Source organism: Peromyscus californicus, unplaced genomic scaffold (assembly GCF_007827085.1).
Source record: "Peromyscus californicus insignis strain IS unplaced genomic scaffold, ASM782708v3 Scaffold_6__1_contigs__length_162567912, whole genome shotgun sequence".
Classification (NCBI taxonomy): Eukaryota; Metazoa; Chordata; class Mammalia; order Rodentia; family Cricetidae; genus Peromyscus; species Peromyscus californicus.
This window is the reverse complement of record NW_026294584.1, coordinates 101,160,154-101,173,974: the sequence shown is the minus strand read 5'-3', so window position 1 is coordinate 101,173,974 and position 13,821 is coordinate 101,160,154. Positions and strand designations below refer to the sequence as shown.

Here is a 13,821-nt window from a genome sequence, read left to right as displayed (position 1 = left end):
AGTCTAGAGAGTCCAGGCTCAGGTATACACATGGGAGAGTTGATTGGAGCCAGAAGGGGCATTTCAAAACAGCAGGAAAGCAGGGACTTCCAGCAAGTTGCAGAGACTGGCCATTTTAAGCAGCTGAAATGGCAGGGCTATCTCATACCATCTCCGAAATGAACTCCAGAATAAACTTCAGAATCATCGAACAGCCTCTTGAGCCTACACTGGCATCATCCACGGAAGAGTTTCTCAGGTGTATAACATAGTATAAACCAGAAAGAGGCAGTGAAATACCTTTGACACAATGCAGGACACCACAAGTGAAGTCAAAGGATGTCATAAACCCTGTCTGGGAAGGTCATCTACCACTGATATCCATAACTAGCAGATGGTGTGAGGTAGGTCATGTAAAGTCAGGACTGTGCAAGCCTCTAAAATACTGCACAGCCACATTGGAAGCCAAGGGTATAGAGCCAATGTGGCTGAGCACTGGAAAGGGGGAAAGGGAAACCCTCAACATGGATCGCTGGGTTCAGTGGAGCCCCACCTAGACAAGAAACATCCAAAGCAGGCACAGACAACTGTCTTATCCCCAAGTCTCCCAAGCAATGAGAACACAGTGGTCACTGCAATGGTGTCAGGGCCAGCAAGCCACTTGGGAAATTCAAGTGTCCTTTTTTGACAGAATGGGGTGATGGACAGTGGTATATTTATCTGACAGGGTGCTCTACAAAAGTAGGAATGAAGGTAGTGTCCTTACATGTGTGGACATGAGTAAGCCTCAGAAATGAAGCTAAGCACAAAGAGCAAGCTGAAGGTATTGGAAAGCTTTGAGCAATTCCCAGTTTTCACAGGGATAAAAACACTGTTATTCGAATGTGTGAGAGTGAGTGGGTTGGAGGAAGGAAACAAGAAAAGTACGGCCCTCAAAAAGCAGGATGCCGTGAGCACTTATACTGTATCTGTGATCTTTTGTTCCTTAAAAAAAGGGAAAAGAGGGCATAGGGAGATGGCTCTATGGGTAAAGAACTTGTCCCACAAGCATGAGGACCTGAGTTCGAACCTCCAGAACTCACATAAAGTCAGACACAGTAGTACAGAGCTGTGGTTCCAGTGCTCTCAGGGAGAGATGGGAGAGACAGGAGGGTCCCCAGAAGCCAGCTATCCTGGTGGATGTAGCCACAAAGAAAAAAGAGACCCTGTCTCAAACAAAGTGGAAGGCAAGGATGGACTTCCAGGGTCAACCTTCTGACCTTGAAATGTGTACTGTGGCATTCATGGAACCACATGTGTGTGCATGAGCTTGCACACACACACACACACACACACACACACACACACACACACACACAAATATACACATGTAGAAAAAGCAAGAAATGGTGAAATATGGCAAAATATTAAATCCTAAATTGTGGCACATTTGTTATATTTTCTGTGGATTTTTTTTTCTGTCTTCATTAAAAATAAAAGGAATGGTTAGAAAACCCTCACTAAGCTGAAAACACATTTTCTAGAAAAGAGAGCCTTCTGGAGGACTTGAGAGGTATTCAAATGTGAGTGTGGGGACCACATCTCGAGACTCCAGCACCCAAACAAGATCTGGATGATTGGCAGGGGAGGAAACAGCTGTAGCAGTTACGCAGGACTAAGGTGAAGCAACCCATCCAGGAAAGCCTCAACTCCCACTGGACACCCATCTGATTACCAAAGATACAGTGAGAGAGTCCAGGCTAAGAATGAGCAGGTAGATTGAGCGGTGTCTTGGGTTTCTGTTGCTGCGATAAAATACCATGACCAAAAGCAGCTTATGGAGGAGAGGGTTTGTTTGGCTGACAGGTCACAGGCCATCATCAGGGGAAACCAAATTGAGAACTTAAACTGGCAGGAACCTGGGGGCAGGAGATGAAGCAGAGGCCATGGAAGAGTGCTGCTTACCGGCTTGTTCTCCTGGCTAGCTCTGCATGCTTTTTTTATACAATGCAGGACCACCAGCCCAGGCATGGCACTGCCGGTAGTGGGCTGGGCCCTTGCACATCAATAATAATTAATCAAGAAAATGTCATATAGGCTTGCCTACAGCAAGCTTATGAAGGCATGTTCCCAGTTGAGGTTCCTCCTCCCAGATGACTCTAACTTGTGTCAAGTTGGAAAAACAAAAACAAAAACAAAAAACCTCAACCAGGAGAAATGGCTTCTGAGGATTCTTGTTGTTCTACAGGCCAAGATTTTATGCTTTGTATGAGACAGCCCATGACATAAGATGTTGTATCCTTCATCTCTCCAAGAAGCAAACCATCCCTTGTCTATAATGAAGAGTTTTTCCGTAACCCCAACAACTCGGAACCTACCCCAAACACAGCACTACCGTGCAGTGTTCCAACTGTTCATCGGGAAGTTTGCTTTAGAGAGCAGACATTTTCATGTCTACCTTTGCATAACCATGGAATCATGGACCAGGTAGAGTGGAAAGAAACAAAATTCTGTGGGTGAGTAGATGGACAGACAGATGGGCAGATGGACAGACAGGTAGATGGATGGATGGATGGATGGATGTATAAATGGATGGATGGGTGGGTGGGTGGATAGATAGATGAATGGGTGGATGGGTGGGTGGGTGGGTGGACGGATGGACGGATGGACAGATGGACGGATGGACGGACGGACGGATGGACGGATGGATGGATGGACGGATGGATGGATGGATGGATGGATTGTTTGACTGATGGGAAAGTGAAAGTGTATATAATACAGTATAGTAGCTGAGCAATTTTATTCAAATACCTTTTCTTCACATTTTCTAGTTGTGAAGAAAAGGTATTTGAATAAAATTGCTGAGCAATTTTATTCAAATACCTTAAATTTAAATATTTCACAACTTTTCAACTCTAATTATGTTATAAAATATCAAAATCCCATCATAACTTACTTTGAGACTTTTGTTTTTCTATCATGTTTGTTAAGCTGCTCAATGAGGCTTTCTCGATAATTTCATTGATCTCCATCATGGTTGTTCCAGCCAAAGAAACAGGTGTTTTTGCCGGGGTCCGTCTAGAAAATCCTCACAGAGACAGGATAGTGAAGAGAAGGCATACAGGTGCCATGTCTTGAATATGCTCACTGGTCCTTACTTACTTCTTAAAAGTATATGTATATGAACAGTCTAGGGATTTTGTCAAATGTGGATTATGCCTCAGGAACCTGGGGCAACCTGGGACTCATTAAGTCTACTGAATTCTCTAGTAACCATGACCCAGGGGGTCATGCTTGCATGACCAAGGTTCAAACCAACTAGAAAATGTGAAGAAAAGTAATATATTCTCTATGTAGCTAAAACTATGAAATATCTAGGAACTCTCAAGAATTATCCACAACATCTACAGGAGGTAAATATTAGCTCCATGAAAGTCTATAAAGAGGGTGCATGTTAAGTAAAAGGATATGCCATGATCATGGGTGGGATAATGTCAAATAAAGATCAATTTTCTCAATTTAATATGACAATTCAATGAAAAACAATATTTAAAAGTCAAAATTGTTAGCCAGACATGATTGCATGTACCTTCAGACCTACACTCAAGAGGTTTAGGCAGGAGACTGGCTTGAGCTTGAGAACATGAGCCTAACCTGAGCAGCGGAGAGACCGTCACCAAAGAAGACCGAGCTGGGGAAGTTACCACTGCCTACTGCATGTGGTCCCGGCTCTCTTCATAGCACCCCCAGACCCACAGCTATACTTCCAGTCTCCACCCTACTTCTCCAGAACCAGCTTGGCTGTCTGAGGACCCAGGATGGTGACTTTCTGGAAGCCCTAGCTGAGGCTCCACAGACTGAGGCTGCAGGCTAGAATCCTGGCTGCCCCCAAATGCCAGCTTTCTGACTTAGTGAAACTCAGTGGAGGCCCTTGCTGCCTTTTTCAGAGATTGGGGGTCAGTCTCGGAGAAACATTCCTGCCAAGAGCACACCAGCTCCCTTTCCTTCCCTGGTCTTTCCCTTTCCCTAGGTTGCTTCAGTTCCACCTTAACCAAAACCAGCAAAAGGATGTATAACGACTCAGAGCTGGGCTGGTGAGGAGGGGCCTTACTCCAACACCAAGTAAGCAGCTCTCCTTACCGAGATCCAGAGGAGTCTTCCGTCTTGAGTGACTTCTCACATTCCTCACCGTTCTTAGAAGGACTTTCAGGCTCTGCTTGGTGAGAATCAAACATTAACAAGAGTCTCCAAGCTTCACTCAGTGCTGGTTCCCAGCAAATGATGTCCCTGCTCATGTCAGTGACACATCTGCTGGCAAAGGCCTAACGCAGCAGCCTTCAGAAGCAGGATTTCTTAACGAGTGAAGGACACACCAGATGAATTGCAATTACTGGGCAAATGAAGGTGAGTGGAACCCTACCCGCCAAGAAGGAGGAGGAAGGTCTACTCTACGTCAAAGTGTTGTTTCAGTACTGCTTATCAATATATTGTGGAATGCTGAAGGCACTCCTGAGAGTCTCAAGTTCCCAACTATAGAAAAGGGTTAGCCAAATTACAGTCTTTTTGGATAAAATACTACATAATACTACATAGCCACCACAAACGAAGTTTATAGAAAGTTCTTAAGGACATGGGAGCTGCTTGTGATGATATACAAATCCTCTCAGAAGACAGAAGCGCTGTGTGTATCTTGGATAAACCCACATGCTAAAAAAAAAACAAAATGAGTCCTAGAACAAAAACAGAGAGATTTGATGTAACAAAACAACCAAAATATCTCATCCACTGCAATTGGCAATGGGATCATAGATTATTTTCCTACTTTTTTAGACTTTTCTATAGTGACTGGATTTTCTTTTAAAATTAGCTTCCAAAGCCCAAAAATGTTTTATTGTTGTGGGGTTTTTTTGCTTTGTTTTTAAGTCATGAAACAAATATCCATTAAATCAGCAGCACACTGGCTCATAGTTGCAATTCCAATATTTAGGAGGCTAAGACTTCACACTCAAGGCCAGCCTGGCCTACTGGCCCACATAGTAAGTTCTAGGCCAAGTTAGTGAGACCCTGACTCAAAAAATCAAAAGAGGGAAAGCTAATGGGAGAGAGAAGACAGGGCAGGGAAAGGGAGAAGAATCAACCATCAAAATCAAGACTCTCAGGGGCACGGGAGCAATGACTAGATGGGCAATGGGATGCATACTGGCCTGTCTCCTGGCACAGTGCTGAGCTCAGGTGTCCACAGCCATCACTCCTCACCTTGTGGAGACTTCAAGTGTTTTTCTGCCTTTTCTTGGTCACCTGGTGGGCTCTCTTCTTTCAACTCCTCAGTGACAACGCTGGGTTTATGATTGGAAATTGTAGACAACCTTTTCTGACTTAAAACCAAAAGTTTCACTTCTTCTAGAATGAGAAAATTGGTCCATCAAAAACACCCAGTTCTCTAACACCTCCCATGGGGAAGCTGATACTTAGGTCAGTTTTCTATATCAGAATCCTTAAAACAGAGGTTCTTAACCTGTGGGTCACCACCATATCAACTATCTGGCATATCAGATAAAATTTACATTATGATTCATACCAGAAGCAGAATTACAGTTAAGAAGTAGCAACAATAATTTTATGGTGTGTGGGGGGGGTCACCATTGCTGTGGAATAATCATTCTGTGCATTGTGAATATGTATTGCTTCCATTGGTTAATAAAAAGCTGACAGGCTGGTAGCCAGGCAGAAAGTATAGGTAGGACATCGAGACACAGAGGACTCTAGGAGGAGGAAGGGCAGAGTCACGGGGAAGCCAGCCAGCTGTCGAAGAAGCAGGACATATAGAAGATGAGGTAGCAGGCCATGAGCCATGTGGCAAAGCATAGGTAAGAAATATGGGTTAATTTAGGTATAAGAGTTAGCTAGTAACAAGCCTGAGCTATTGGCTGAGCATTTATAAGTAATATTAAGCCTCTGTGTCAGTTATTCAGGAGCAGGCAGTCAGGACAGGAAAATTCCACCTACACGCCACAACATGAGGAACTATCTTAAATGGTCAAAGCATCACAAAAGTTGAGAACCACTGCCTTAGAAGAACCAGGTCCACATGCAGTCCTTGTCCTAGGCAGGGAGCTGCATCCCCAGGCCAGTCTCTCTGTCAGCATGGAGCCTCCCTCTCATGACAGTATCAAGCACTCCATGAATACATTGTGAATGTGTAAGTGAATAAGGGAGTAAGTGAAGATCATGGAAACGTCAAGAAAGAAGTAAAAAAGAAGAAGCTAAATCTGACTCATTGTTGAAAGGCAGATACAATTTTTGGAGAAAGAGATAGGAATGAGAGGTCCCCAAGATGTGGCCAGCTGCCAGAAGGAAGCCCTGCCAGGAGTTCAGTGTCCTGAGTGACGGGGTGGGTGCATCAACAACAACAACAAAAATGGAACCTGAGCCGGGTGGCGATGGCGCACGCCTTCAATCCCAGCACTCAGGAGGCAGAGCCAGGTGTATCTCTGTGAGTTCAAGGCCAGCCTGGTCTACAGAGTGAGATCCAGGACAGGAACCAAAACTACACAGAGAAAACCCTGTCTCGAAAAACAAAACAACAACAACAAAAATGGAGCCTGAGGGAGCAAGTCCTAAAAGACCTTCAATGAAACACCAGGATCAATGGAGAGATACTGGCCCTGGTAGCAGGAGAGAGGAGACAGGGTGGGGAGAAAGATGCTAAGAGAGTGAGAACTGACGCAGACAGCCATAGGGCAGAGTTCTGGAAAACCCTCGTCAAGTAGGCAGCAGATGCTGGGAGAGAAGGGTAAAGAAGAGAGTGTAGCAGAGGCTACCATACCATCTGTGGAGTTCAAGAATAACGTTTTCACCCAGCACTGAACACCCAAGGAACTGAGCGTGAGGAAGCACAAAGGCCAGCTTTACTACAGATGTCCCACTGACCTCTAGCACACGATCTGCCACACCAATGTCCTTCTGCCATATAGAACAGCCCTCTTAGGGTGTTTCTATACTCCCAAGAAATAAGGTGTCTACTAGGTATTTTTACGTGAAAAAAGACAGATCCACAGGGAGGCTATTAATAATGACCATCTCTGGACAGACACTGTGTGCCTTCAGTTTTTCTTCCTTCTTCCTAGACATTTCTAACTGGGTTTTATGTAGTGAGTATCCACTGTTCCTTTAATGGAAAAAAATGTTTTTAAAACAAGAGGCAGGGACACCAGGCTTGGGACGGAGCTCAAGGAAAAGCTCTTGCTGTGATGACTCAAAGCACCCTAGGCAGAGGCCATGGGCTCTCCCTGTAGGGTCCAGACCTCGTTCTTCTGGCCCACTGGATTGCAGGGTCCTCTCAACAGGCCAGGCAGAAGCTATTGTCCCAACACCCGCTCCAGTGGGACACAGACACAGACCAGAAATTCCACCTTAGGCCAGGCCCTGGAATCCACAAAGGACACCTACAGGTAGCCAGTAGCCCCCATCCTGAGCACAGAAATCTTTCCTTTGGTCTGAATGACAGAAGTTATATATTGGTCCCACTTTCTTCCATAGAAACTCTATGGATAGGAGTTTAGTTTTAAATCAGTGGTATTCAGTGAGTGGTGACCCAAACCCACTAAGGACACCTGTTAATACATGAAGGGATTCTTAGGCCTAGGATACTGCTAAACATTCTTTCATCCACAGGAAAGACCACATACCCCCATGGATTCTCTTTACTTTCTCTGAGCATCAGAGAGAGTCACAGGATTCTCACCTGTGTTCCCCGAAATATTGTGCACCCTAATAAACTTATCTGGGGTCAGAGACAGAACAGTCACAATATTAAACATAGAGGATAGGCAGTGGTAGCACAGGCCTTTAATCCTAGCATTCCAGAAGCAGAAATCCATCTGTTCAAGGATACAGCCAAGCATGGTGACTCACGCCTTTAATCCCAGGGAGTGACGGCAGAAAGAAAAAGATATATGAGGCGTGAAGACCAGAAACTAGCAGCATTTGGCTGGTTAAGCTTTCAGGCTTTTGAGCAGCAGTTCAGCTGAGATTCATTCTGGATGAGGTCTCAGAGGCTTCCAGTCTGAGGAAACAGGATCACCTGAGGAATTGGCCAGGTGAGGTGGCTGTGGCCTGTTCTGTCTCTCTGATCTTCCAGCATTTCACCCCAATACCTGGCTCAGGTTTGATTTTATTAAAATAAGAACTTTTAAGATTCATGCTACATCACCCAGCATCCACTCCTTTGCAGCACCTCATTCTAATTTTTAAGTTCTCCGTGGCCAACACACACTGTCCTGTTGCTTGAGTCTTAGGAGTCTACTCTCACCATCCTGCTGTAGCATGCTAGTGGCATGGCCACTATTCAATTCTCTTTTTTTACAGATGAGAGGGATGTTCAAGAACCTGCCTATAGCTGGGTGATGGTGGTGCATGCCCTTAATTTGAGCACTTGGGGCAGAGGCAAGCAGATCTCTATGAAGTCAAGGCCAGCCAGATGTACAGAATGAGTTTCAGGACAGTCATGGCTACACAGAGAAACCCTGTGTCTTTGTTAGGGTTTCTATTGCTGTGAAGAGACTCTGTGACCATGGCAACTCTTATAAAGGAAAACATTTAATTGGGACTCGCTTACAGTTTCAGAGGTTTAGTCCATTATCACCATGTTGGGACATGGCGGAACATGACGGCATACAGGCAGACATGGTGCTGGAGAAGGAGCTAAGAATGGAGAAGGAGCTACATCTTGATCCCGCAGGCAACAGGAAGTGGTCTGAGACACTGGGCATGGCTTGACCATATATGACAACTCAAAGTCTGCCTCCACAGTGACATACTTCTTCCAACAAGACCATACCTACTCCAACAAAGCCACATCTTAATAGTTCCACTCCCTATGAGCTTATGGCGGCAATTACATTCAAACTACCACATCCTATCTCAGAAAAAAAAAAAAAGAACCTGCCTATAGTCAACACTAGGATAAGAAGGAGATGGGACAGGATAGCTATGACATCCCAGCATTTGTCTCTCTCTCCATCTCTCCTTGCTGTTTTAGGGAAGTTCAGAAGAATCAGACACTGGTGTAGTCACACAAATGAAAGTCTGTGGTATGCTGCATAGCCCTGTCATCCCAGCACTAGTGAGGCTGGGGCAGAAGGATCAAAAGCTCCAGGCCACCTGGGCAACTTAGTAATAGCCTCTCAAAATAAACTTGGGAGAGGGTCACAAAAAAGGTTGGGGTGATAGCTCAGAAGTAGAGCATTTGCCTAGCATGTACAAGACCCTGGATTCCACTCCCAGCCCTACAACAACAAAACTCCTCTGAAATGAGCTACACAGATGTGAGCATGTTGTCCTGAAGAGGTAGCATTTGTGTATATGTATACTTGTTTGGAGGGGGGTAAGAATGCATGCAGAGGCCAGAGGTTGAAGTTGAGTACCTTCCTCAATCCCGCTTCACCTTAGTTTTTTGAGACAGTCTCTCACTAAACCTGAAACTAGGCTGGTGGTCACAAGTCCCAGGGACCCTCATCTCTACCTCCCCAAAACTATGGTTGCAGGTGCATGTCACCACACCCATCTTTTCCCCATGAGATTTGGAAGGTCAGATTTGCGTCCTCGGATTTGCATGGCAGACACTTTACCAACTGAGCCACCATCCCGGCTGGAGGAGGTGGAATTCTTAACAGTCTGTTTCTTTTCCTGGAACTAAAGACGGAACCTGGAGACTCATACATGCAAGACATGCCTGTTACCACTACACTGTACACACAAGCAAAACTCTTCTTTTGTTTCTTGGTATCCCTATTTAATTTTGAGTAAACATACACTATCAGTCTGGGGAGAAAGGCTAGTGATGGGAACTCATCTGAGAGCTGCCCTGGAACCAAAGGTCACCAAAGGTAAGGGAGGCACATAGACACTGCCCAAGGACACAGACACACCATGACTCCCCAGGTGTGTCCTGGGTGGATGGCACACTCCACGACAAGAAGCAGTGTCTTGTGAGGGCACAAAGGAACACTCGCTTTTACTCTGATTACAGATTTAAAATCCTCTATCTTAAATGCTTGGGACGTAGAACTCTTTTCAGATTTTGGAATATTCTCGTATACAAATGAAGTGTCTTAGGGGAAGAAGCCCAACTCGAGAACAGGAGATTCCTTCTCACTGTGTGAATACTCCTTTCATCGCCCAGAGGAGACACTACAAGGTATTTTGATGAGCCTTTGTTTTGACCACAATCTGCTGTCATGTGACTTCAGTTGTGGAATTTTCCACTTGAGCTATTGTGTCAGCTCTAAAAAAGTACTGAACTTGATATCATTTCAGACTTTAGATTTCTGGACTAGGTGTGTCCAACACAAGTTGCCAGGAATACTTAAAATACAAGCAAAACACCTGACTTACCAAAAGATTCCGGGTCTTCCGTGTAAACAGCTGTCTTCAGCCGGTGGTATCTGACTTTTTTAGAAACTTTGTCCCTGGTGTCCCAGAGATTCAAAGTGATTTTGTGAAAGTTTATTTTCTTTAGTAATTCCTTTGTCATGTTGACGTTAAAGGTTTGGCTCCATGACACCCAGATTTTGTCATCTTCTTTCCATGGCTTCACAGTCTGTGGAAATACCATTCAGAGACTGTGGGAAATGAAGGGCTAACCTACAGACCAGGCACTTCCCACAGCCCAGCCCCAGCAGCAACATAACAGGTATGACACCCTCTGCCTAGCTGGCTTCTGTGGCTGCCTCTCTCCTAGCTCCAAATCCCAGGGAAGTGGGGCCCTGTGCACTGGACCCTGTCAGGGTCACCAGTTCCTTGAAAACTACAATTTAAGCCAATGCATGCGCAGTGTCCCTGGTGATTACTTCCCATCAAGGATGCAGAGCCAAACCATTGAGGGAGTTTCCATGTGTGTGTGCATGTTGGAATAGCCCTTGCACTTGAACATTCACACACATGTGTATATATACACATACTAAGAAAGAACTTTCAGGGCCTACAGTGAATGCTCAGTACTTAAAAAACAAAATAAAACAAAAACCTTGTTTGATGAAACATCCAAGAAACTACATCCAAGAAAGGCATCTAAAGAAGAATCTGTATAATTGCATCTGCAGGTCCACTCTGCATCTCACTCAGGAGGTTACCCAGGATCCCACATATCTAGAAAGCTCCACCATTGGGTCTGCTGTGGGTCAGCGAGGCATCTTCTGCATCCTCAGTGTGACATTCCATGCAAAGACGCACACACACACACACACACACACACACACACACACACACCACCCACCTTTATTCCTGACTCCAGAAACACTTTGGCCACTCCAGGAAACACCACGATATCAACTTTTTTGGGTTCTACATCATCAGGCAGGAAAAAATACTCAATGTGGTAGAATCGACGAGCCTTTGCAGACCGGTTGTCTGGTTTAGGGGCTTTCTTTTTATCACTATAATTTGTGACTTTTCCTTTTTGAACTAGAAGACACAAGTTTAGTGAGCCTTGTTCTAACCTTTGGGAAACAAGATCAGGGCCCACAGCTCCATGAAAGCAAAAAACATTGCTGTAGTTTGGGAAGGTCTCCAACAGCCCATGTGCTCCTAGCCAGTGCTGTTACCTGGAAGTAGTAGAAATTCAGTTGGGCTTCATAGGAGAAGACCAGGTCAGTGGGAGTGCATCCCCAGAGGTGATGCTGGGATACCAGCATCTAATCCCTTTGTCTGTCTTTGCCCCCACCCCACCCCCCACCATGGCTGTTTCCTCCCCAGGCACTTCCACCATAATGTCCTGCTTCATGACAGGTCCCAAACTAATCATGATCCAAGTTGTCACGGTCTGGAACTGTGAGCCAGTAGAACCCTTCGCTTCTTACAAGTTGAGTGTCTCTGGTATTTTTCTGTGACTAACTAACTAACTAACAACTAACACAAAGAGCACGTGCTGTGGGGGCTGTGTGCTGCCATGTTGCTTCTCCATCAGACCCAGTTCGGCAGAGGACAGTGTGTAACTAAGCATCATGCACACAAAACTGAAGGGCATGCTCTGAGAGTGGGCACTCCTTAAGATTGTGTGTCAGCCACCCGGTTTGTCTCCTTCCAGACCCAGCCCTAAGAAGCAGGTCAAAATTTCAGGACAATGTGGAAGCAGCATGAGCAGGGTTCTGATGAACAACAGGATGCTGGGAGCAGCATCTACCCAGGACCCTGCCTCCTAGGTCCTCTTAGCAAAGTCTTGTAGGAGCGAAGATAGCAGACATCCAGACGGAGGAAACAGCCTAGCAAGAACTTCAGCAGTGATGCTGCCCATGTCAAGTAGACAGGCTGATCAGATACAGAAATGAGGCCAGGCTCAGCCAGAGGCCGAAACCCGAGGGGCCATCAGAGTGGGCCAGGAGCTTAAAGGAATCTTTTAGGTTGGGTCTTCCTTTTCCTACCATTAGATGGCGCTTAGGAACCCCACATAAACTTGTTCAGTTGGTTGGTTTTGAGACAAGATCTCAGCAAGTTTTCCAGGCTGGTCTCAGGTTCTTGGACCAAAGTGACCTTCCTGCCTCCCAAGGACTTTCAGTATAAACCCAGTTTTCCATACACATCAATTCAAATATCGTAATTATCTTTAGGATACCAAAGAAAAATTAATGAGAACAAAGATTTTAAATAGCCTATTTCCCTACCTCCTCTATCTCTTTAAGACAAGGTATCACTATGTTGTCTTGGCTGACCTGGAACACACTATGTAGACCAGGCTAACCTCGAACTCATAGAGATCCACTGGCCTCTGCCTCCTGAGTGCTGGGACTAAAGGAGTGTGCCATCACTTGAACCCTAAAGTATGAAAACCTTTAAAACTACCCTTTTTTCCATTTATTTTTTGTTTCTGGGTTCTGGGACTTTGTTTCTCTTTTTGCATTTTTTCAGGTTTTTGTTTGTTTGCTTTTGGTTTTTGTCTTGTTTTGCAGCACTGGGAAAGAGCCCAGGCCTTGAACATGCTAGACACACTACCACTGCTCCCTCGTCAGCCCAAAAGGCAGTTCTGTGACTTCGGGTCTTTCACTCCAGGCAGAAGTTTCTGCTTCACCCCTGTGTTGCCACAGTAGTTAGCATTAAGCAGTTTGAAATAGAGATCTACCTGTCAATTCTTATAGATATTAAGACCTCCTATAAAGGTACATGTTCTGGCTAGTTTTATAATAACTTGATACAAGCTAGAGGCATCTGAGAGGAGGGAACGTCTCCTGAGAAAAACCCATAATATTGGGCTGTAGGCAGGCAGGCCTGTAGGGCATTTTCTTAATCAGTGATTGGCATAGGCGGGCCCAGCCTATTGTGGGTGGGGCTACCCCTGGGCTGGTGGTCCTGGGCACTATAAGAAAGCAGGCTAAGCAAGCCATGAGAAGCAAGCCAGTAAGCAGCACCCCTCCATGGTCTTTGTATCAGCTCCTGCCTCCAGGATCCTGCCCTGCTTGAGTTCCTGACCTCACTTCCTTCAATGATGAACAGTGATGTGGAAGTGTAAGCCAAATAAACCCTTTCCTCCCCAATTTGCTGTTGGTCATAGCATTTCACTGCAGCAATAGAAATCCTGACTAGACAATACAACTGGCCAGAGAGCTTGTTCTGATCCAATCAGAGCAAATCTAGACAAAAATGAATGAATAGCCAAATATGGTGGTACACACCTTTAATCTCAGCATTTGGAAGGAAGAGGCAAATGGATGTATGTGAGTTTGAGGCCAAGCCTGGTCTACTTATTCAGTTCCAGGCTGGCCAGAGCTCCACAATGATACTCTGTCTCAAAGAAAGAAAGAAAAATATCAAGCAGTGGTGGCCCGTGCCTTTAATCCCAGCACTCAGGAGGCAGAGGCAGGCAGATCTCTG

The 13,821-nt window shown here is 45.3% G+C and overlaps 1 protein-coding gene across 6 annotated transcripts in view; it reads right to left on the bottom strand.

Moving 5' to 3' along the window:
- Positions 1-13,821, bottom strand: part of Cfap92 (cilia and flagella associated protein 92 (putative)) — a 55,578-nt gene that overhangs the window by 32,056 nt on the left and 9,701 nt on the right. For 5 of the 6 annotated variants that reach the window (XM_052720109.1, XM_052720115.1, XM_052720112.1 and 2 more), the window contains exons 3-7: positions 11,234-11,421; positions 10,354-10,558; positions 5,215-5,358; positions 4,099-4,171; positions 2,915-3,036 (exon numbers count right to left, since the gene is read on the bottom strand). In XM_052720109.1, coding sequence (XP_052576069.1) covers positions 2,915-3,036; positions 4,099-4,171; positions 5,215-5,358; positions 10,354-10,558; positions 11,234-11,421 — 732 coding nt within the window. The remainder of the gene's footprint in view (positions 1-2,914; positions 3,037-4,098; positions 4,172-5,214; positions 5,359-10,353; positions 10,559-11,233; positions 11,422-13,821) is intronic. The other variant, XM_052720113.1, reaches the window with a different exon arrangement.